General features: G+C 42.3%; 1 protein-coding gene across 1 annotated transcript in view; it reads right to left on the bottom strand.

The window, feature by feature from the left end:
• LOC148402856 (receptor tyrosine-protein kinase erbB-4-like) overlaps window positions 1-25,970 on the bottom strand; it is a 114,742-nt gene that overhangs the window by 17,380 nt on the left and 71,392 nt on the right. Inside the window, exons 4-20 of the mRNA XM_088369874.1 lie at window positions 24,501-24,635; window positions 23,073-23,138; window positions 21,854-21,972; window positions 21,147-21,288; window positions 20,074-20,187; window positions 18,279-18,405; window positions 17,845-17,918; window positions 16,473-16,563; window positions 16,197-16,402; window positions 15,141-15,273; window positions 11,948-12,041; window positions 10,119-10,273; window positions 9,568-9,612; window positions 7,583-7,715; window positions 2,361-2,483; window positions 2,175-2,273; window positions 82-267 (exon numbers count right to left, since the gene is read on the bottom strand). Coding sequence (XP_088226000.1) covers window positions 82-267; window positions 2,175-2,273; window positions 2,361-2,483; window positions 7,583-7,715; window positions 9,568-9,612; window positions 10,119-10,273; window positions 11,948-12,041; window positions 15,141-15,273; window positions 16,197-16,402; window positions 16,473-16,563; window positions 17,845-17,918; window positions 18,279-18,405; window positions 20,074-20,187; window positions 21,147-21,288; window positions 21,854-21,972; window positions 23,073-23,138; window positions 24,501-24,635 — 2,042 coding nt within the window. The remainder of the gene's footprint in view (window positions 1-81; window positions 268-2,174; window positions 2,274-2,360; window positions 2,484-7,582; window positions 7,716-9,567; window positions 9,613-10,118; window positions 10,274-11,947; window positions 12,042-15,140; window positions 15,274-16,196; window positions 16,403-16,472; window positions 16,564-17,844; window positions 17,919-18,278; window positions 18,406-20,073; window positions 20,188-21,146; window positions 21,289-21,853; window positions 21,973-23,072; window positions 23,139-24,500; window positions 24,636-25,970) is intronic.

Below are 25,970 nucleotides of genomic sequence, written 5' to 3' on the forward strand. Positions count from 1 at the left end.
ATAATAATTTTATATGACCAAAGCATGCACGAGGGAAAAAAATAAATAAATCTGGCTTTCCTCCGGATCACCGTCACCTACCTTGGCGATTTGGACGCACCAGTTGAGCAGCAGCTGCGAGCCGATGTTGTCCTTGTGCTCGTGCACGTAGTCGAGGAGGCAGCCGTGCGGCATGAGTTGGGTGACCAGCTGGATGGTCGGGCTCAGGCACACTCCCAGTAGACGCACCAGGTGGGGGTGCTCCATGCTGGCCATGATCAGCGCCTCCTGGGTCAAACACAAAAAGCAACTAAGAGCACTCTCTACTCTCCATTCCGCTCACAAGTTGAACTTTCCGAGTCATCACGTCTATTTGTCAACAAATATCAACTTCTGCTTTCATAGTAGAAACTCGGCGCCCGTCCGTGTATCTATTATGCATGACTACTTGTGCACTATATTCCGAGCGGAGGTGGAGACGGATGCATAAATGAAGATGGGTTGCCGACCAAATTTGCATGCCGCGTCTTGCCCGTGGAGTATTCTCCCAGTTCGAGAAAACACTGCGGAAAGTCTTCAAAGCAGCGCAAACACAACCTTTTTCCATCCACATTTTCACGCAGAGTTTCATAAATGTTGCACCGGCGTCATTAAATGTAGGCCACGGCAGATGTGAACGAGACTCGCGACCTTGCACGCCTCTTTAAAACGCTCGGAGGGCGACTTGGTGCCTTCGGGGGAGGCAGTAGAGGAGCGGTGTCAAAATGTGGCCCGCGGGCTAAATCTGGCCCACAGTGTAATTATATTTGACCCGCAAAGACAAATTGTGCATCGACTTTGAGTCGATACTACCATTGCAAATTGTATTCACTTACAAAAAAGTAGAGATGTTGCTGTTTTTTTATTTATTTCTTATTTTCTTATCTATTTTCTTATTTATGATTTGCCGCTAAAAAAAAAAAAAAAAAAAATTGTCGGTGTATGTCTGTGTATGTTCTCCTGTAGGTCTTTTAGATTGTACTTTTTTAATCTTTTTAATCTTTTTATTCTATTTATTCTATTTATTTAATTTATTTTATGCAGTGATCAGCTGGCACTTTTAAATTTCGTTGTACAAGTGAGACAATGACAATAAAGATCTATTCTATTCTATTCTATAAAAAAGTTAAAAGTGCTCCAACTTCACATTTTTTAACAAATAAAGATAGAGGGAGGAAATGGAGAAAAAAAATATTCAATTATTTTATTTATTACTTTATTATTGTTATTGATTTCTCACTCAACCCTTTTATTTATTGCTACGCACTTTATTTATTGGGATGAATAAAGTTAAGTCTAAGAAGACAAAAAATGGGTCCTGCTATTAAAGCTTCATAGGCGGGACTAAACTCGTGTGTGTGTGTGTGTGTGTGTGTGTGTGTGTAGTGCAGCTGTTTTACTTTCTTCCTCTCCTCTCTCCTGAACATTGACCTCCATTACAGCCAGATGACCCTATTTTCCCATCAAAGTCATTTTAATACACACATCCGACCGACGACATTGAAGAAGTGGACCTCTCCCATCACTATATGCTTTTTTGGCAAATTGCATACACTCAAATAACAAATCCGGCCACTCATATTCGAATATCTGCCAACGCTGGCAAATCAAGCTAGCGCCGCCGCCGCCGCCGCCATCACCTGGGGAACATTTTGTTGTTGTTGTGTTGTGGTGTGTGTGTGCGCCCGTGCATGAGTGAGCGTGTGTGCTCGGAGCTGGCACTCCAGTGGCGGGGCTTCTTAGTAGCGAGGCGTGAGCCTGCCTTTAGATTGCTGTTTAACAAGCTGACGGAGCGAGCATATTGGCTCTGGATGGACGTAGAGTCCCGCTGGGAGAAACAGGAGAAAAGGAGAGATGGGCGAGAGGTGAAGAGAACTCCAAAATGGGACCAGTGAAATCAAGAGAGTGTGAAGAGGAAAAATTGGTAAAAAAAAAAAAAAGAGAGAGGGGAAAAGCAAGGTGGGAAGGGGTGATAAAAACAAAAAGTTCTCCAGCCTGGCGGGACTCCGGCGAAGCGGCGTATCATAAACAAGTGGTGTTTTTAATAGTCTCATCCAGTCTTGGCAGTTCATTTTTTATCCCTGAGATGCTACTTTCATAAAAATTTACAACCAAGTGCGCAATCCAACAAAGTGGCAGGCGACGGGAATACGCACGTCCATGAACTCCACGTTGGCTTTGGGGCCGGTGGTCTCGTTTAGGATTTTAATAGCCACTGGGATCTTCACCGTCTCACCTTCTGGTACCCAGATGCCCTAGGAAATCAAGCAATTAGTGTCATATCCAAAAAGTCGGAAAACACAATACGCAAATTGAGATTTCAATGCGGTTGGCTCACTCACCTTGTAGACCGTCCCAAAAGCCCCCGAGCCCAAAATTTTGACTCTCTTCAACTCCGTCTCCTTCAGGATGCGCAGCTGAGCTTGGTTGGGGGCTGTTCCGCTGGGGGTCAGGGGCTCCACCAGCTGACCGAAAAAAAACCCACAAATCGTGTCAGAACGTCAATCCGTCACTGACGGACAGATGCACATTTTCCTGATAAATGATGAAAAATTAAAAAAATCGGCGGACGTGGTGGAAAAACGCCCCGATTTCTGGGCTGCTAAAAATGACGTCACGTGATTGATGCGTGTCGGAATTATTACGATCGCCACTAATGGTCACTTTAAGTTTCAAGTGCGTTTAAATCAAAGTCAAATATCAGTGATGCTTCACAACTTACTTTTGATTGGTTGTCATAACAACAGAATTTGCAATCTTTGTTGGAGGCCAGTATTCTATTTATATATTTGGAGGTTTGGAACATGGATGGAGAAAGAGCGAAAGAGAGAAGGAGAGGATGGAGAGGGAGGGAGAGAGAGAGAGAGAAAGAGGGAAAAAGAGAGAGAAAGAGAGCAAGAGAGAGAGAAAGAGCGAAAGAGAGAGAAAGAGAGAGAGAGAGACAGAGAGACAGAGAGAGACGGAAGCGTTGTCTTGTAATGGACGTTTAATGAATGTTTATTTCAATAAACATTTGTATGTACATTTATATTTATTGACTGTTTACGTTAGAGAGATGATTGATGATGACGGGATGATTGTAAATATTGATTTCAAATACAATGGGCGTTTCATTGTTTTAGTTTTTCACTGAACATGGCGTGGGGGGGCTTCACCAATACGTGTCAACTAATAAGTAGTAGAAGAAGAAGATCTGCTGGGCCTAAAACCGACTTAAATTTACTGACGCGACAATTTATCTTGCAGACTGACATTTTTCGCTTCCAGTCAGAAATGTTCCTCTTTGAATACAAAAAGAAAAACCACACACATTCAGAGCCGCTCGATTTGTTACATTTGACTTCCGAAGTCGGCAGCAATGATTTGTGTCAAATCAAAACAATCGGTGACTGTCCCATCCCGATACCGAGGATTTTGGAACTCGTATCCAAATTTCACACACATTCTGGAACACAAATATTTCCAAGGTGCTAACATTCCCGACATTAGCTGGAGCGTGCCGGCGCTGAACAAATCTGTCCTCTATCAGCTGCTAGCGCGGCAGAGCGAGAATCGTATCTCACCGGCTGTGCACATAGCAAGCCCGTTCCGTGCCAATGTTTACGACCGGCTCCACCTGGCATCCGGTGAAAGCTGACACCGAGCCGTTCGCCGGCCAGCCGCTCTCCTCGCCACTCCGCAAAACCTCTTCATGGAAACAAGCAAGGCCTCACCTGTAATCGAGCTAACCGAGGGGAAGTAAGAGTCGGACAGAAATCCAACCAAACGGCAAATTGAACAGCCCGTACTCGCAAATATTGGCAAAGTCGTATCGACAACCGCCGGCCACCCAAAGCTCATATGGAGGCACACTACACACATCCCTGCACACAACAAGTCAATGCGTCCGATCGATACGCGTCTTAATGAGCCCATCGCGCTGCGGTTTATCAGCGGCATAATCACGCCGCTCAACCACTGCCATCAAACAATATAATGAGAGCATACATCAGGAGGTCAGCCATTCAAGCGCTCGCTGGACGTGACATAAAACCATCACGGCGAGAAGAGCTGCGAAATCGCCGCCCCGCACACAATGGACGACTTGGGCCTGTTGGTGATTTGTTGCTTGATGGATTCAAGCCCTGAGGCGGAGACCCGCTGTGATGTCACGGCAGGAAGTAGGTTAGCAGGCCGAGCTAGGAAAAAAACAACTTAATCAATTCATTAATCCATTAGACTTCTTAGCTCACCTGGAATGGTAATTCATTCTCTTCCTAATGGAATTCCAACTATCCGATTCTTCAAACTTTTAAGATCAGCTCACCGTTTTCTTTTTCCAATATGGCCGTGCCTGTTTTGGCTCCAGCTCACTTTCTTTTGACTTTGTTTTATGCTTTGTCGGTGTTCTGGACCTCATAAATCCCGTGTTCGGCTGTTAGCGCTCTGTGCTAACACAACAACTGGAAACTGCATGTTGAACAAGGACAAGATGGCTGCCCTCTCGTCTTTTATCGTAGAAACATTAGCGCTAACCCCAATAAGACGGACAAGCTAACAGTGTTGCTTTACTCATTAGCATGAGAGGGACTTTAAAGACATTTTAAAGTGTCAGTGCGACTAATTTTTCTTCAGGAAGCTAACAGCGTTGCCTTACTCATCAGCTTTAGAGGGACTTTAAAGATATTTTAGATTGTCGGTGCTAACAAAGCAGGCTAATCTTTCTTCAGCAAGCTAACAGCGTTGCCTTACTCATCAGCTTTAGAGGGACTTTAAAGACATTTTAGATTGTCGGTGCTAACAAAGCAGGCTAATTTTTCTTCAGCAGGCTAACAGCGTTGGCTTACTCATCAGACATTTTAAAGAGTAGATGCTAACAACGCAGGCTATTTTTTTCTTCAGCGAATAATCCAGTATTGATGCTGAAAAATGTAAATTTCACAAAACAAATTTTTCATGGAAGCGCATCTATTATTGAACAATTGGGATCTCCGCAATGTGAAATATAAATGGGAAGAGGTTTGTCCGCGCTGGTTATCATCCATCAAATCCGCACGACATTTTGGGCATGATTAGCATCCACGTGTTTGATCCCACCGACCACGTGTGACAAGAAAGCAAGAGTGATGCGAGAGGGGAGGCGAAACCGAGTCGACACCGTGGTGAAGCTGTAATCAGAACAAATGGCGACAGGCTGTCGCTGTTATTGTTTCATTAGGAGGCAGCTGGACGGAAGCCACGACGAGAGCCGTCAAGAGAGTGACACGACCGAGCCGGTAAATAGAAAGCACGCCCGTGGCCATAGATGAGATTCTCTCCGGCTCTTCTCGGCTCGCGGCGCCACTTTATTTACTGGCTAATAACGCGGCGTGCCTCGGCCAAATGAGCTCCGCCGGTGCCGCAGTGGCGATGCGAGGTGAGTTTCGTCCGACAAATAAGCTACGTGCTCCACCGTCAAACAAGACAAGGCTTGAAAAATTAATAACCTTCATGCATTAATGAACACACAGGTGTACATTTTCACTGCTCCACTCGGTGATTTGTCGGGATGGAAAGGCGCAAGTTCAAGAAAAACACACTTAGCCCAAAAGAATCAGAACAAAGTTGCAATCATCTTACCCTTTTGGTTTTTTTTTTGTTTTCTATGCCAGCTGCGTTCAAGACATTATCATAATGCAAAACTTGAATTAAAAAATGCAAACGTGTCCAAAATCAAAACAGACAGTGAAGATTAATTACTAGTTGCTCCCCTTTGAATTGATTAAAAATAATAAGGCATCTGGCTGGGATCACATTTATTTTCAAAAATGATTCGCTACATAATTAATGAAGGTGCTGAATCCCAGTGACTCAAATCTGCCACAATATTGGAAATAGATTGAGAAAATATCTTGTAACTCTCTCGGAGACTCAATTTTTGGTGCACTCTGAATAACTTTTCACCAAAGTCGGATGCATATAATTGCAGGAAATGTCGTAATTCAGAGAGAACAAATAGTTTGAGCAAAAAGGATCGACTCCCTCAAACTCTTTCCTCTGCTTACTCAAGCGCTTCTTAACACACGGGAGGCGTTCTTAGGCCTCACTGTCAGTCGGAGACTTTTTTGCAAGGCTGGTGAAATTTCGATCCTCAATTCAAACAAATAACACACCCTGATGACTGAGATCAAGAGTGTCTGGATGAAGGCTCACTGTCCGGGGCCTGTTGGCTTTTTTTTTTTGGGCGTCGAGGGTAAAACAGAGAGCTCACCTCTTGTGTCAGTTGAGAAAAAGATGCCTCCAGTACAAGCTGTCAAACTGGGATCTGAGGACACGGCGGCCATTTCAATATCAAGCGCGCTGTGAAGACTGTTGACTTGCAAAGCACACTTAGTTCATTCCTTTGTTTTGCCATTCGCTGTCTTTCGTTGCTCCATCTCATCCCTTTTTTTTCCTCCCTCACTTTTGATCTGTGAACCCATTTTTATGTCTCCCCCGTGACTCATTCTTCTTTTAACTCCGACTTTCCCCTATCGTCACCTTGAGAGGAGCCTCCATTGATGATGTGAAGTTCAAACATGTCTCTTTGGAATTTTTGAAGAAGCCCCCCCGGAAACCAAACATCTTTTTATGCACAATGCTTTAAAACAAGAGTTTTCAAAAAGATCCTTTTCTGTTCATAAATCAAAGTCCGTCATGAGTTTCCTGACCGGAGGACCAGTGGATGAAGAGGAGCGTTTGGGGAGGAGAAAAGGCCGAAAGTTCCTGCAGCTAACCGACCTCCTCTGCCTCCAGCCTGACAGCTGCCGACAAGCTGCTGCCTTCACCTGAAAATGATCCAAACGTGGAATGACAAGCGGACTCCTATGGGGCAGTGGTGGGGCCTGCGGCGATGACACGACTGAACCTGACCCTGAAGTGTGCAGACGTGCGGAGATACAGCAAGGATGCTCCTCAAGGACAATTCACATGGATGCCTCCTCGTGTGGTTAGGTGTAATTAACAGTAACATTCATCGGTGTCAAACTCAAGGCCCGGGGGCCAGATCCGGCCCGCCGTGTCATTTATATGGCCCGTGAAAGCAAATCATGTCAACTCAGATGATCCTTGATAAATGTAATATTATTATTTTACAGTAATTTGAACAATAATAATAATAAAATAAAAAATAATTATTTCTTACTATAAAAAATATTATTTCTGATTTCAAAACTAGTAATCCCTCCATTTGTTGTGCATATATATATATATATATATATATATATATATATATATATATATATATATATATATATGTATTCATTAAACATTTATTTGATGTCATAACGACCCTCCGAGGGAAATGGCAACTACAAAGTGGCCCACATTAAGAATGAGTTTAACACCCCTGAGCTAAAGTGACTCAAGCACAATACGGCCATTTTGTTTGTATTTTGACCTGATTTCGAAACCGATTGTATGGGGGCGATCTGTCAACAATGGAAAGCATCAATTTGAAAATATCTCGCGCGGGTTGATGATACTTATTAGCTGAAGAACGGAATAACACATTCCAAAAATGAGTACGCCCGGCACACAAAAAAAAACAGAAGAAGAATGTCCTGACCTCCGTCTCCAAGAAGCGACGCAAGGCCCTCTTCTTCTTGATGCTTTTTCGCCGAACATAGACGGCAACACTGAGCGCCACAATGACGATGACGAAGAGGCCGCCGATGATTCCGGCGGCGATGAGGGGCGTCCTGTGGATAGGAGAAGTGGGCAGCGGGGGTGTTGCTGAAAACTCGGTGGGACACACAAAACCGCAGCACAAACAGAATCGAAACGCTGCTTCCTTTGTTAAAGTTAGCCGAAGCGGCTGTGAAGGAGATAAAACGGCTTTTGTCTGCATTTTATCCCGATCTGAGGAAGGCTAAAGACGTTTTTCTTCAACACTCGACCGTGAGGGATGATAAATGGGAATCTTATTGGAGAATTGTGTTCACAAGTAAGGGATATCGGTCTGTTATTAGAGGAAATAAAATATGATATTGGTCTACATCCAAAATGTCTGATATTAGCAATCACGCACAAGCAGTTAATTCCAAAATCCGCTCCTACTCTTCTATCCAGCAGACCCAAATGTTTGGGGAAAAAAATGGGCCATATTTTCTTGTTTCTGACTATTTAATTTTCAACTCATTCTAGAACATCGAATTTGAGGGCCTTTCTAGACTTTTGACTGGTATTGTACCTTTTGCGTTCATGTGTCGCGCTATGCTAGCCCTCTTGTTAGCGCCCCTAAATTATAATCTATTTACTTCATCAGAATCACCATCATAAGGCAACAACTTGATATAATAAAAAAGATTTAAATTGCTGAGATGGACCACGAGGGGATAGCGACCACGCTTGGCTTATACAAAATGGTATTAATGTATTTGGCAATGTCCTTTCCCCTGTTCTTTGTTTTCATTTTCTCGATATCATGAGGTGTGCTAGCTTTATGGATACGATGAATGGAAATCTAAAAAAAAATAAGGACACCTGCTGCTAACTCATACTTGACGTTGAAAACTATTTGTTACAGAGGCCATTAGTGACTAATGGAAGATTCGTGTAGCACACCGCTACGGCGGCGGCGGCGGCGTCGTGAGGTGCTGTATCGATCGTGGCGGACCTAAATAGGCGAGCGTGGTGGTTTGAAATTTACAAAGAGGCTTTGGGTTTCAACATAATGAGATATACGGCCACGTTGTGAATAGTAATGCGGCAGTTTGGGACGATTAGGTGGACGAGGGTAGCCGAGCTAGGAGACGAGAAAAGAATTGAGAGCGGCTGAAAAGGACATGGAAGAAAAAATGAATGAATAAAAAAATAATAATAATAAATAAATAAAAAAGAATGGAAAAAATGGGAGAAGGAAAATGCAAAAAAACAAAACAAATGTATATATATTTTAAATAAATAAATAAATTTGAAAGAGAATGGAAAAAATGGGAGAAGGAACATGCAAAAAAAAAAAAAAATTATATATGCAAAATAGCAGAAAAGGCGGGGTCACGCATCGAGAAAGCAGACAGCAGAAGGGTGAGAAGCAGACAGTCGTCTGGCACAAGGTGAGACAATGGGAAGGACTTCTCTAATTAGGAAGAGAGGATTTACGGGCGACGCCAGGTCACCGCCGGATAAAAGGCGGGAACATCAGCTCTATTATGTGAGCGGAGAAGACCCCAGAGGCGCTCGTTTGTACTTTAATGGATACCCTCTTACTCCTGCGCTGTTTTGGCTCAATTCTAATGAGTCACATTTGCTCTAATTGTTAAAAAAAAACTTTTTTTTAATGCGTACGTTAGTAGAGTTGTGCCACATTGTCCACTGTAGTCTTGTTTACCCTTCGCGGGATTCTCGGTGAGGTCAGCAGGGGCCGATTTTTATTTTTATTTTTTCCATTGATCTAAAGCGGCATTCACGAGGTCTCGTCAACCCTCGATTTATGATTGAGATACAGTCCGTCTCGATAATTTTGTCGATATCGTGTCGTCCAATTGTGCATTTGGACAGCAAATCGGGTTTCCCCGACCAATATGAAGAATGATTTCCGAGATCCCTTACCTGTCCATCATCCCGACACAATCTGGCAGTCTGGGCCCGACGCACCTGCGGGGCAGAGATGTCGTCCATTAAAGCACGGACAGGTTATGAGTAAACCTCTGCTTGTCTTTCTCTTGCGTCACTCAGCTGTCACCGAGCACGAAATGAAATCCCGAGCGTGGCTGACCACTCATCACGATATGACAGGAGGTGAAAGTATGTTGTGGCTTGTTTCACACCAAGCAAACACTGCTGGGGAATGTAAAACGATTTTCATCTGTAATCCAGCCAATAAAGCAGGCAAAAAATCGGTCCTGTGAAAATGTCCTGAAGCTAATCTCCGATGCTTAGTGGCCGACTAGTTCCACCATGTTGACTTATGACCTCTGCTATGCGTGTTGACGTAAATCCAGATGATCTCAGAGCCACGGGAAGAAAAATGAAGACATGACGCACCTGTTGTCATGCCGACAACAGTTGTACCAGGTGTCTGGAGTATTTTCCATGCCCTTGCGTGAGAGACATGAAAACAGGACAATCGTTGGGCACCCGAGCGAGATGATCTTTCTTACCCCTGGGTGCAGTTGGCGTGGCAGGGATGACACTCGTTGTTGGCCTTGGCGTACTTAAAGATGAAACTGTTGGCCCCCTGCAGGCCGTCAGGGCATTTCTCCACACAGTTGGGCCCGTCTTTGAAGTGGAGGCACTTCACGCACTGGTCGGGACCCTGGATCAGGACCATCAATTGGGGTGGCGATAAAGAGAGCCAAAACAAAAACCATAGTGAGCGAAAAAGGATATCAAATTGTCAACGGCGAAAATAACCACTAAAAGTCGCATATGACGGAATCAAATTGAAACCTGGCAAATCCCGTTAACGTGCTCACTTGCTGCCGTGGCTAACGTGGCTGGCGGGTCTGGTGATTTATAACATGTCGAGCGCAAATTGCCTGGAGTGTATTCCAGCGCACCTCCATGTTGAAGGCGGCAATCAACAAAATCAGGTCATGTCAAGGTAGCGCACGGGGGGATGGCAGTGGTGGAGATGACAGGTGGCTACAGCGTAAATGTTCAGTTGCAGCGGCTCATGAATAAATAAGATCGCTGGGTGACTGAGCGGACAAAATAACAGCGGTGCTGTTCATTCGTAGTGTTGGAACGTCCTGATGGACAGTGTCATCTTTGGCACATTCATCCAAATAATATATATAAATTTGCTGTTTGCGTGTGCAACCATAACGGAAATATTTGGACATTTAAATGCGTTCCAGTGTGTCTACAGATGAAAATAATAATAATGATAATAATTGGAGAGTAAATTACATAAAATTAGCCCATGTCCACATCATAAAAAAAAGACAAAAAGACTGAAGGCAAAGCAACACAACAGCTGTCAGATGTTGTTGCCATTTGGACGCTAACTGTTAGCAGTTAGTTGCTAGCCAGCTGCTAACGTGCCGTATCATACAAGTGGTGGAGGAATTAACTAGCAGTTTCTTAGCACGCTTATTTAGAGAGTAAACATGATTTCAGGATGGCATTGTGTTTATGTAGGGCCCAACTGTGATGGTAAAAAATAAATGGCATTACCGTATTTTCCGGACTATAAGGAGCACCTTCAATGAATGGCCCATTTTAAAACTTTGTCCTTATATAAGACGCACCATGAATGCATCATGTCAGATTTTGAATCCAAATCAAATCATTCTCCATTTCATCTTTTTTATTTCAACTTCAGACGCAACAAATTACTTTATAATCACAAAATAGTCTTTTTGATTCATGATTCATAGTCTTCAGCAGGCCACTTATGATTGATTTCATGACACAATGCTTCGGGCCAGTTTAAATTTAGGAATTTGGTCCATATATAAGGCGCACCGGACTTGAAGGGGCACTGTCGGCTTTTGAGAAAATTTCAGGTTTTTAGGTGCGCCTTATAGTCCAGAAAATACAGTAATTTAAGATGAAAACTCCTGACGGTCAAAGTAGCCGTCATGACATCAAAACTTCAACATCAAAGCTTACAAAGGCGTCAATGTACTTGATGAAACTTTGATTTGGAACTTTGACTTTGTCTTGGCGGCGTGTTACATTTATGAATATATTTACAGCTTTCTTGTCATATCCAAATAATGGGGGCCTCGTGTGGAGTCTCAATATGCTGAAAAATTCACATTACTGCTGTGGGTGATTGCTTTATTAATCAACTGAGACATTCAGCCCAGCTTGTCTTACACAAATATCCAAATAAATTTGTCATGTAGTATGTGTATTTTTTATTTCATTTTTTAAATCATAAAAACTGATTTTTGGAGGGAAATCCAATGCGTCAGAGGGACAAGCGTGACTAAACATCATGAAGCTGCCTTTAATGGTGCAACAGGTAAAAGTTTCTTACCTGTCCCAGACACGTCATGGTGTTCCCGTCCATCTTCTCGCACTGGCTATCACACTCCAAACACACGGATCCATTGGCAAATTCTCGCTGTTCCCTGATGGAGAGAAATGGAAGAGATTGCGACGTATGTATAATGGATTTGAAAGCGTGTTGAAATATTGATCTGAGCATACTGAGCGAAGATTTCCACAAGTGCTACATAGGAGCCTTTTGATTTCAACCAAGATGGCGTGACGCATCCCGATCAACTTTCTTTCACCCGTGCCACCTCTCTCTCTTTCCCAGACTTTTAATTGCCCCGCCGTTGAGGGCAGCAATCCGCCACTGACTATTTGATCAAGTTAAAGGCTCAAGATGGTCAATAGGCAGACAGAGAAAGGCCTATGAATAATGAAGGGCTTTTTAAATCGCGGCAAACACAAAGCCGTGGACCAAAGGAGGCGGGAGAGCTGGTGGGAGGATGTGAGCGCACAGGGGCGAAGGCACCGGGGAACGGCCAGTGTTTGATTAGGAGAGGGTGAAGGCGAAGGAAATGGTGCGCGCCGCCAAGCTTTTCTGAAGCTGGAGGAGTCCAGGCACTTTATAGAGATGCGTTTCATACAAATGCTTTTGTTTTTCCATCTCTCAAGGCAAATATTGGCTTTATAGACTATAATTATATCAGCAGGGCCTGCGGGACTATCGGGGACATGCTGCTGAAGGATCTACCTCTCCTTCGTTTTTGTCCAAAGTAGCAAATTATTATTAATAATTTTATATGATAAATTAATCATCAAAATATACAATAATGATAAGAATAAATAATAATAATAATAATAATAAAAATAAAATAAAAAATATATAATATACATTAGAATTAATTATATATATATGATATATAATTATTATTATTATAATTTATAATATTTATAATATACAACAATAATAATAATAATGATAAAAATAAAATAAAAACATGAAATAATACATTTTAATAATATTTTTTTGTTCAGTGGCGAGGTGAGGTAAATAACGAGCGCTGCTGATCAAAAACACTTTTCCCATCAGAGCAATCGATGAGCTGATGGAGACTCACGCAGCACCAAACAAACCGTCTCGGGAGTAGCTCGACAACATACTTTTATGTGATTTGGTGACTCGATGGATCTCAGAGTAAGGAACTCGACATTCACAACTTCAACTGGATCCTATTAAAGAGTCATAAAAGTGGAAATGAAATCCGTGTTTTCCCTTTGGCTATAGTCAGAGTATCTTTTATGAGATAATTTGGGTGATTTGTTACCATTGCAGCAGCTTGTAGTGGCCTTTTTTTTTTTGCTTTCCAACTAAATACATCTTTTTCAAGGTCCCAAAAAAACCTCCCATTGCTAGCTTTACATATTTCTTTCTTTCCCGGAGTAATCATATTTCTCTTTTTTGAGAGTTGCATCCCAGGCACTTTTTTTAGCCAGCTCTTTTGTTAGCGGAGGAAATGACACAGAGAAGAACGACATAGACGTCTGCAGCGATCTTCTCTCCACTTATTTCTATTCAGTCCAACTCGTCCTCCTGATTGGCCCCTTCATGGCCTCACTGGGGGGTTAGCCTGATGAGGGATTAGCCCTGCATTAGACTGTGGCTAGCACCCCCCCCACCCCTCGGCCAACCCACCCGAGCAACTTTTTTAATTAAACACATTCAACGGCTCTCTAATCCACCCCGCAACCCTCAATGGACACCATCAGACATTTCCCTCCTTGCGTGCCTTCTCTCTCTTTTGTTCTTCCTTTGTTTTATTCAACAGAGGAAGAAAGTAATGGGAATAAGTGTCTTTTCTCATTAACAATGGAAAGGCGCAATGAGAGCTAGCAGAGAGGTCAAGGGTCGAAACCTAAACACTAGAAATAGATTTGATAGTGATAGGGGAGTTTATGAAGAACTCGAGAAAAGCAAAAGACAGCAGGTGAGCTCAACATTTACTGGGATGAAATTAGAAAACATGGTTGTGATTGACCTGCTAGTTGAGTTATATGCAGTGCTGAAGAAAAAAAAAAGTAAACTGATTCAAACTGCCCTGCAAAAGTTGGTTATCACTTCTGCAACCAAAGATGAAGCAAGAAAATGGATGGATAATAACAATAATGATAATAATAATAATAATAAAGATTCTCATAGGGTGAAGTGTGAGCTAGAGCTTTTTTTTTAAAAAAAAAAAAAAAACATTTTTTGAAAAAAAATGGATGGATAATAATAATAATAATAATAATAATAATAATGATAATAATAATAGTAAAATAAATATTCTTATAGGGTGAAGTGTGACCTAGAGCTTTTTTTTTTCCTCAAAAAAAACATTTTTCAAACAAAACAACCAGACTTTTTTTTTTTTTTCAATCCAACCCAACGTTGGGTCAAATTGACCCAGATCTTCCTGGGTCGGTCTAATTTTTGACCCAGCCGTTGAGTCTTTCTTTCTGAGGAGCTGCGGCGACTCCCTGCCACGTCCGTCACTCTCTCCCTGTTTTTACCGACAACTTCAAAGCTTCCCTCCCACAAATCGAGAAAGACCGTCAGCAAGTCGACATGACCGAAGGTTTGCGGCGGACCTTTTGTGCAAACGTGACGACTCTCCCCGCTTTGACAAAAGTTATCTCCCAGATTCTGACAGCTTCTTTCAAGTGTCGCCATTCACAACATCTCCCGTTTCATTCATACGGAAGAATCCGGAAGGCACGACTACAAAGTTCTTATTCTCAGGTGAATCGCCCCTCATCTGTTTGATGTACCTCGAGCGGTGACCTGAGTGGAATTATTCATCCCGCAATAAACCATCAAATGTGGCCGTTGTCAGTCATTTTCAATTTCGTTTGGGAACATTTGAATGAAATATTCGAATCCCGCAATAGATTGGAGTTAATTTGCCACAATGGTCAAGTCCACTGTGCACATAACCTACTCGGAATTTCTTATTGGTTCATCTCATTACATTCACAGCAAATGGCAATTAGACTCTCCTTCCGAGCCCTTGAGGACACTTTGAGTTCATTCTCATACATCAAAAGCTGCTTAAATTGATTTTATTTCCTCGGCTTGTTGCGTGTGCCTGTTTGCGAGGGAATTAATGCGTCTTTGGGAACCGTAAAGAGCCGTTGTTGCGGATAATGCTTTAGCAGCTCACTTGTGAACATCATGAATTTTTGCGTCGACTACGCACCCAAAAAAAAGATTGCAGGACTGGACGCAGGTGCGGCCACGTCGGAAGTAGCGGCAGGAGAGACACTGGTCCGGCCCCGGGCCCCAGCAGCCTTCGTCGGAGCACATCCCGTCGCACACCATGCGCTGCTGGGCTGTCAGGAAAATATACAAAATACAATTTGACTGCTGAAATTTGGAATATCTATGGCAGGGGTGTCAAAGTCGGCCCACCACATCATTTTATGTGACCCGTAAAGACAAATTATGCATCAAATTCGTGTGTCATTACTAGAATTGCAAATTGTCTTCACTTTTAATAATATCTTTTTTTTTTTTAATATTTGACCAGTTTTTATTCGTCTGATTTGAGTTATTTGTCAGTTTGTTTTGTAGCTTTTACTGTATGTAATATGAGGTGCTCATACATTTTATTTGGGTTGACTAATAATAATATAATGGCCCTCTGAAAGAAGCTATGACTACAATGCGGCCCGCCAAAAAAATTTGTTTGACACCTCTGATCTACGGTGTTAAACTCATTTTTGTCGCCGGCCGCATCGACTCGTAGTTTTCTTCGGACATTACGAATATCAACAGCTACACAACAAACTGATGATTAACTAGTTTTGAATTCTGTGACTAGTAAAAACTGGTCCAATATTTTAATAAAAATTGCTCGCAATATCTACATTTTTAAAATGGAAGACAATTTGTAATTTTAGCCGATGCACAATTTGTCTTTGCGGGCCACATAAAATAATGTGATGGGCCGTAATTCGGCCCCCGGGCCTTGGGTTTGACACCGATGTTTCATAAAATGTTATAATGGAACGGTGCCATTTAAAAAATCATCACAGCAGAGAAATGAATACCATTCATTTCACTTTGGGTATGTATTCATCATGTCATCGCGCATCTTGTTCTTCATCATTACGCTGCTCAATAAACTCCAGTCATGGGTGAGAAACTTTCAAACTGCGATAGATAATGTCATGTTATTTCCACGACTGTCACCTAATCAATATCGAAAGCGAAAAGCGAAATGACCACACAAAAAAAAGATGCCGCCACTCACTGCATTGTCTGGGGTCACGGTTATTGTGGATGACCGCTTTCTGGGTCGGCGTCCGGAAAAGCGAAGTCCAGTTGACCGTATCGTAGAAGCACAGACGGCTGTTGTTGGAAATGTACACGATGCCGGCGCTGATCTCATCCAGCGACTGGAATTGCAGTGAGGAGATCCAACGTTGTTTCAAAATCAGCAGGGAGATGCCGGTTCCGCTGGAAAAAATGGCGGCCGTGTGACATCGCAGGAAATGAAAATAAAAAATGAATGAAAATACTTTTCTACCTGTAAAGGGATCTCCCGCCGATGGTCACCAGGTTGGAAAAAACACTCAGATCGGTCATGTTCTCCGGCCACGATTGAATGTTGAGGAAACCTGAAGACATGATGAACAAAACTCCTCTTTAACCTCCTCGGAAATTCTACAAAGGTCACTCTTGATGATAAAGAAATGATTCTTTCTTTTTTGACATCAAAACCAGCTTTGGTTGGCATTTGAAGTTCAAGCGAGCTCTCATTCATGAAGGAAACGGACAATACGCGCTAATTAAAAGACTCGGTGGAATATACGGCGCGATTTGTCGAATAGCATTGGCTTTTAATGACAGATAATAAGGCATCAGCATGTGTGGAAATGACATTAAAGGGAGGAAGGCGCCGAAGAGGAGGAGGACGAGCCAGGCTATTGCTCTTTCTTATTGCTCGCCTTTTCATTATGAAAATGCAGTTTCGCTCCATTAGCTGTTTGGCTCAACTGCAAGACACACTTTAATATGACAAAGGCTTTGTATACCAGCCATCGCTCATCCCTTTAGGGCCTTTGCTTGCTAATGGACACGCGCACACACACACACAAACGCGCACACACACACACACACACAGAGACACACACAAGGATAGACAGACAGACACACACAGAGACACACACACGCACACATGGACACACGCACAGACACACAGAGACACACAGAGAGAGACACACACACACACATACACATAGACATGCACAAACACACACAGAGACACACACAAACACACACAGAGACACACACAAACACACACAAGGATAGACAGACAGACACACACAGAGACAGACACACACAGACACACACACACACGCACACATGGACACAGGCACAGACACACAAAGACACACACAGACACACAACTACGCACACATAGACACGCACAGACACACACAGACACACAGAGACACACACAAACACACACAGACACACGCACAGACACATACACACGCACAGACACACACAGACACACGCACAGACACACACATAGACACACACAGACACGCACAGACACACACAAACACACATAGACACACACAGACACGCACAGACACACACAAACACACACAGACACACGCACAGACACATACACACGCACAGACACACACAGACACACGCACAGACACACACATAGACACACACAGACACGCACAGACACACACACACAGACATGCGCACAAGCACACAGACACATATAGACACACAGAGAGACACAGACACACACACTTACGCGCACACACACGCACACACACACACGTGCACACACAGACACATATAGACACACACACATAGACACACAAACACACACACACACAAACACGGGCCATTATTTCCAAAGTCACTTAAATCACCTGTGATCTCTTTGACAGTGCGGAAGATGTTGAGGCGTTCCGGATCCAGCGGTCCAATACCGTGATACTTGTCCCTAAAGACACACGGAGAATCCAATGCTAATCCGCAACATATCGTGCAAGGTCATCTCATTTGCGACGGCAACACTCGGGGGGGAAAGGTTCTCCTGCGATGTAACATTGGGTGTGACTTGCATGAGTAGCTATTGGTCCACTTGAAGAGCTTCAGGTCACCGTGACAGCGCTGATAGATAGCACTGGGAATATTCCTCACCGAACACAATTGCATTTCCACAAAAGAAATACGCTCCTGTTTGCTAGCTCATTCCATCCTGCTCGAGTCCAAATGTTCTCCCACTCCTCCAAATCAATACGTCCATATGAAGTTTTTATAAATCATACTTTGTGTCTGTCACGAGTGGTTTGTAACTCACCCTTTAATACCGGTGATTAGGAAGATGAGGTTGCCATTGATTTTAGTGCAGTTGACAAATTTATCAATATTACTGGCATCCACTGTTTGATGGCTCTGCAGGACGCCCGTCCCGATTCCGTCGCACACTGGCAAGAAAAAGAACACAATGTATTTGTCCTTATGGGAGGTGGGCGTGGCCTCGTTTCAAATAACTCATAAGGCCACCGCTTGAAATTCTTCTGACGGCAGCCAATAATAAATGCATTACATTTGCATTAATTACAATTGCCTTGGCGTGCGTCTGACCGAGGCGAGGAATGGCGATGATGAATAAGGCTGGCATTAAGCGGCGTAACCCCTTTTTGATAATGATTTATACCAGCCAATTTCATATCTGAAATGTTAATTTGTTATCATTTCCCACAGTTCCTTTGGCTATCCCTCATTAACCTCTCGCTGCTGCGTGACGACGGAACCCGAGAGATTAACCCTTGAGCGCTACCGAAGCCTAATTTTGCAGCCGGGGAGGAAAATGTCAGAATATTTTTCTTTAGGAACAATTTAGGCAAGGGCTGCTGTCAAAAAAAGCTGAAATAAGTCATATTTTGGGGCGCAGGTAAGGCGCATAACGCCAAATCATATTTTTATGTAAAGCTTTCAATGTAATTCTCTCAAGCTCGGGATGATCCGATATCGCAAAAGCTATTAGATTAAAACGGCGCAGCTGCTTAAGCTGTTTACAAGCAGACAAATGCAGAAGAGTGGCGGAGGCTGCAGAAGAATGTCTTTAAAAGAGATTTGTCCCGAGTCGGACGGACGGGGTTGATGCAAACACCTCTCGGGCCATCTTTCATCAAACTGGAAGTTGCAAATGTTTATTTCCTATATTATAACATTTCGAGCTGAGCTGTCTTTAAATGTTTTTTGTTTTGGCAGATCTTTAATGTCAGGCGCCTCTTTTCTTTTGTTCGTTTTTTTTTTTAACTACCCAATGTGTCAAGTCATTATTTCCAAATCATGTGGCATTTCATCACCGCTTGTATTCAGCGGCACTTTTCATTTTACGACCGTCAACGTTCGTGCGGTCATAAAAAGCACTGATTGCTTCTGATGTCACTCGCTACGACTTTCGCGGAGTCAGAAATGAAATCAAATGTGTTTTTCGAGCATAGGTGTCAAACATAAGGCCCGCCACGTCATTTTATTTGGCCTGCGAAGACAAATTGTGTCAAAACTAAAATTACAAACTGTCCTCACTTTAAAAAAAAAGAAAATAGAGATACTGCTCGTAATTTTTATTACCATTCAGCTTTTTAAAATATTTGAGCAGTTTTTACTCGTCTCAGAATTCAAAATGGCCGTCCGAAGGAAACCACGATGTGGCCTGCGACAAAAATGAATTAAAAAAAAAATTAATTATCAATGATTTTGATCGTCAACATCGTCGTGATTAGTCCACTAATCTTGGCAGCCTTGTCTATAATTTATGACCAAGTCGAAAGTGAGTTAACCGGTCGACATGAAAAAACATTTCATACTGCATTTATTTTATTTTGACTAATTTTATTTTAATTTGCAAATTACATTGATGTTTGATTAAATTGAACGTAGGCCAATTAAAGTATCAAATAAAATTTGTAGTGTGTTGCTTTTTGTTAAATACCTGCAATACTGTACACCCCCCCCCCAAAAAAAAGTTCTACACACATTGCTTCGTGTCAAAAAGACAACAATTTATAATAATTGTTTTGCTGGCTGACTATGCAGGAAATCAATGTCGAATCCAACTCTGACCTGATCCTCCTCTCCATTACCTTTGGGGCAGATGTCTGTGCAGGGAATGCACTTTTTGATGCGGTTCTCCTCCACTTCCATCTTGTTGCTAGGACACGCTCGGACACAGGAGTTATGGTCCACCACAAAGTTATCTGACGTGAACACACGCAAGATGTTTGCATTCATTATCCTACACGAGGAAGGTTGCCTTTATGGTGGAGATTTGAATCATATTTGCAATAAGATCCAAAACTGCTGCTGATAAGGTCAGCAAAGACGAGAAAAGCAAAACGCTCATTTGGTAATCATTTGAAGTCGGACCGACGTTGCGCATATTCCATGCTTGAGGATTTGTTTTAATCGGTGTTGTGTGATTGAGAAACGCATTTATCGAAATAGGAATGCAACGGCATTGATTTTTCTTTGGCATATATTTTCAGGGGCATGTGCAATATCCTGTCTTTATATCACTTTATTAGAGAGCAACCTGGATTTTTTTTTTTTTTTGTCTAGTTCATGCTTAGAATTTTTCCAGGTGTTATCATTCTATTTCTCAGAACTGAGACCCTGAACAGGATAAGCACGTCCATATTGTCATTTTTTATTATATGCCGATGATCCAGAGGCCTTCAACGAGTGTGGCAGCTCACCCAAATATTAAGCTTGGTGTATTTTTATTTATTTATTTTTTTTTCCTCAAGTGGAGTTGTGAGACTGACAGACGTTGGGTTAGGTGGGGGTGAGATGAGCCTCAGGGCAATGTTCTCAATTTACCAGATGAGCTTACGCTCATCTTTTGTCACAAGCTCTGGGCAGAGAGCAAAAGGACAAGGTCGCGAATATAAGTGACAGAAACGACAAAGATTAGTTTGGGATTGACAAAAGATAAAGAGATTTGCCAGCCCGGAAATTTTTTATAAAATAATTTACCTAATGATGATCCCATCAGATTGTTGCTAATGTTTGATAATGTCTGATTTCTTTATCTTGCTCCAGAAAAGTTCTGATTAAACTTTTCCTCCGCCCAGACTGTTTGCTCGACTTAATTTGCAAACTCAGCTAGCATTCAACGAGTCAAATTCACACATAAAGGCTTTAAAAGTGAACTTACGCGGGCATTTCTTGACACAAAAGGCTCCGTAGGTATACTTGGCTCTCGGATTGTGTTCCAGTTGGAAAGACGTGGGATTATACACGAAAGGCTGAGGGCACTGGGTCACACATGCGCCGCTGTCGTTGAAATTGGTGCAAGCCTGCAAAAAAAAAAAAAAAAAAGACAAAAACCGCGTAAACTAGGGGCTAAACTTGAGGATACAAACGAGCCTTCCCAAGCGGGGCAGGCGAGTTATGGAAGCCATCAGAAGGGTATAATTCTCTCACAGAAGATATTGTGGATGAAAAACGATTACGGCTACGTTTCATTTCCACGGGAGACAAATTGGCGCCATCCATCCACTGGCACCATGTAAATGCTCGAAATGTTTTGCCGTAAAACTCGCAAGTGTTTTGCCGTCGTCGTCCGAAACGCCGGTAATTGAATTGGTTGAGCCTTTTCTGTGAATTACAGCAACAATATGGCACCTCCGAGAAACGGCGGTCCACGCAGGACGGACTTTGGGTGATAAGAGGGATATTAATTGGAACAATGAATCACCAATTTGCTCTTTGAAGAGCGCCGGTGCCTCCGACTGGTACCGCCTTGTGAAATGACAAACAATGCATCACCAGGTAAACAAAGTAAATCATTTCCGGGGAGAATGACAGCGATGAGGACACGAGGAAGGACGGGAGATTTCAGCGGGGGGCTCGTGCACGTACGAAGCAGTCTGTGTCCTTGGGTCCCGAACAGCCGCCGGCGCACTCGCGGTGGCAGCAGTCGCTGACGTACGGCCCGAAGCAGCGACCGTCACACTGCTCTGCGCACACCGTCTTCGTCACTGCCCCGCAAAAGAAGAAAAGATTTAAAGGTCTTCCGCACACGTACACACTCCCAACAAAAGGAGACAATATCACCACCCTCGATACGTTCTTGCTAAAATGATATGAAATTCAGGCAGATACAAATTAGGGCCTTCACAAGCAGAAGGTCACGACGACCAAAAAATTGAACTTTTTTTTTTGGTGTCCTTGAACAAACTGCTGGAAATTCTGCTGCAACATAGAGCTTCGCTGATTCTGTCTGGAAATTCAAATTCTCGTGTGATGGAACCCTGCTGATCCAACGCAGAGGTGTGCGTAAAACAAAACAAAATAAAAAGTGTTTTTATCAGAAGATTAATGCCCCGACTGTGCCGTTCATTCCTAAATAGCGGCGCTATTATGTGCTAATTGTTGCCATGGCGCCCGACTCCTGTGGCTATGACGTGTTCTTGCAATGATAGAACTAATAGCTAATTTCAACCGCTTTAAAATATGCTCTGCATTTTAAACTGGACTGCTTGGTATTTATTGATATGAAATACTCATAGATGTGTTTCAAACACATTATATGTGAAGATAGAGCGTAAAAATACAGCGACCTGGAGATAAAATAATCAATTATTAATCAATTAGTTATTTGAGAATTATTTGGATGCGGTATTTTATTTAAAAAATATCTAAATGCTCGGAATACCAGCTTTTCAACAACAATAATAATAATAATAATAATAATATTCAGGTCATCACCCTATTTGAAAGCGCAGAGCTAAAAGTTGGAGCCTCCTTTCCTTCTAACCCCAATCGACGCTGGCATGATTGGCATCTGTTAAACATTTTCATATTCTGGCAATTTTTGTCCCCTCTATTCCACCCTTCAATGTGCACACTCATCTATTATTGATCGGCGTGCAACTAATATGTCGACAGGGGAAATTCAAGGCGGGCGCTGTGGCAAAAGCAAAATATCAAAATAGATGATTGCAACTTTTACATTCAAGTGGTCATAATCTAAAATGGGTCCTTATTCACTTGAAGGATTTAGTTTGTCTGCCTCCAGCCATCTCATTTTCTCTTAATCATAAAAGTTTATACCGTCTAAAAATACATTTGCACTTACAAGTTTGGCACTGCTCTTCCTGGTGACCCCAACATCGTCCGTTACAAGAGCGATGACAGCGTCTGCCTGCATGACAAACAAAAACGCACAACAATAACACTTCACCGCACGATCAAGTATTTACGTGATGACCAGCTCTTCCGAGCGTTCCTGCAGACAAGTTGGACTTGGCATCTGCTGTCACCAAAGCTTAATTGACTGGCGTTAATAACAGACTAAGGAGAACATTGCGAGCTAACTGTCACAAGGCCCACTCCCATTGCGTGGCTGCCAACGTACATTCTAAACACTGCCTGCCAAGGGTCCCCCATTTGGCAACCTCGACTCCCACGTTCCATTGTCATTTTCGGACACACCCCCTCTAGTCTTTGTTGCTTTTCATCCTCCTCCTTCATTAGTGACTATCTCATCAACCAATGGTTTTTTTTTTTTAAATGTCTCCCCAAACCGGCGCTATGTCGGCAGAACAAATTTCAAGACTCAACAAGAGTACCGTATTTTCCGGACTATAAGGCGCACCTAAAAACCTAAAATTTTCGACAGTGCGCCTTATAGTCTGGTGCGCTTTGTATATGGACCAAATTCCTAAATTTAAACTGGCCGGAAGTGTCATAAAATCAATCATAAGTGGCCCGCTGAAGACTATGAATCAAGAATCAAAAAGACTATGGATCATTATTTTGTGATTATAAAGTGATTTGTTGCGTCTGAAGTTGAAATAAAAAAAGATAAAATGGAGAATGATTTGGATTCAAAATCTGACATGATGCATTAATGATGCGCCTTATAGTCCAGTGCGCCTTATATAAGGACAAAGTTTTAAAATGGGCCATTCATCGAAGGTGCGCCTTATAGTCCGATGCGCCTTATAGTCCGGAAAATACGGTATCCTCAAAACAAAAGGTCATCAGGCTTATTTTTGTCAAATGAACTCAAGTTCAAGTCAACCCGCTAACCGTTATGGCACGCTCAATGTTTGTTCTTCCCAATGGGTTTGATCTACCGCTATCAACTTCTTCCCTTGAAACGAGCCGAGCCACTCGCTCCCAAAAAAAAAAAAAAAAGCCAAGAGGAGCCACTTCTTGTGACATTGAATGTCCGCCAGACAGAAATGCCCACTGTGTATAAAGAACAGCAACCCGGCGGACCGGCGGGCTCAGAGACATGACTCGGCATCACCATCAGAACCTTCACGAGCAGCTGTCAGATTAGCTGAGACTTAAAAAGAGCAAAGCCAGGCAGCGTCTCCGCCGGCCTCGCCGCCGCGCCACCGACAAACGTTCACACGCTGATTTAACACCATGTGATTTTGCCCTAACCGTTGACCGCTAGGCTAACACGATGACTAAACATTTGTTGGCCGACAGTGACTTGCTCGGAATGTGGATCACCTCCAAATAGTGTCATTGTCATTTGTACCACACTCACATCCCAGATTGCTATTGTTGGATGGAACCACCAGGAGCTCCGCTTGGGGGTTCTTGATGATGTCACGCCAATGGATGGTGTCCGCATGGCACAGGAATTTGTTCTGGTCCACGTAAACGCCTCCGTTCAGGATCTCTGCAAGGAGAAGAAAAGTGAGCACACCCCCCCATAAATATATAAGAGTAGTATACAATGGCAGGAAATCGATAGATCAAGGTTAACCACAATAATCTCAGAGTAGCGAGCATCAAAGTGCATCTGAGCGTGAAGATAAACGCTATTGACAGAGCAATTCAATACAACAGTAATATCATAAGTCCTCCAAAATATAAAATTTGACTGTGAAAACACACACAGGAAAGTAGTCTTTTATTCATTTCTTTCTTTTCCGGGGAGATAAGAAAATAGAAACGTCTTGCAAGAATTTCGGGGCTGGTGTTTGTGAAGTTAGACAGGGCGAGCACTCAACCTTAAAAAACAAAAAAAAAAACACATACTACATAAAATCTGATATAATAAACAGATAAATAAATAAATTGTTTTTGTTTTAGCGGCACGGAGAATTGTGGTAAATATTCCGTATTCAATAAATAAATACATAAATAAACAAACAAACAAATAAATAAACAAACAAATAAATAGTTTCATTTTTAGCGGCACAGAAAATAGTGACATACTACTTAAAATCTGATCTAATAAACGGATAAATAAATAAATACATTTTTTTGTTTTAGCGGCACAGAGAATTGATAAATATTCTGTATTCAGTAAATAAATACATAAATAGTTTTATTTTTCGCGGCACAGAAAATAGTGATATACCACGTAAAATCTGATATAATAAACGGATAAATAAATAAATAAATAAATACATTGTTTTTGTTTTAGCGGCACAGAGAATTGTGATAAATATTCAGTATTCAATAAATAAATAAATAAATAAATAAATAAATAAATAAATAAATAAATAACTAGTTTTATATTTAGCGGCACAGAAAATAGTGATAAATATTTAGTTGAGATTAATTTAATTCTGAAACGAATTAACATTATGATTGACTGTTGACTGCGGCCTCATTAACAGGATTAAAAAAAAAAAAAGGATTTCAATTCTATTTGATTTGACACATAAAAAGTTGTCTTTCAAAAAGGGCAAAAACTCGGCCCAAAGTGTTAACATTCAATAAGTGCTCACTTGGCTCTTGACCCGCTTCACCTCACCGAGTACGATGAAGCTCGATTGCACTGAGACCAAAGTCGCCTCATCACGCGCCGTCTGCTTGATAGCAAAAGTGATTCTTCCTTAATAGATGCCTACACATGGAGCGCCGTAATGAATCCTAATCCCTCTTTCTTCTTGCTATTACAGATTTTGGAGAGTGATGAGATGATGCTTTAGTAATCCCCCCCCTCCCCCTTCATTCCGTCACGAGCTGTGACCCCTACGAGAAGGATATAACACCAGCGTCC

This window comes from Syngnathus floridae, chromosome 2, assembly GCF_059516105.1.
Source record: "Syngnathus floridae isolate MCC-2025c chromosome 2, RoL_Sflo_1.0, whole genome shotgun sequence".
Classification (NCBI taxonomy): Eukaryota; Metazoa; Chordata; class Actinopteri; order Syngnathiformes; family Syngnathidae; genus Syngnathus; species Syngnathus floridae.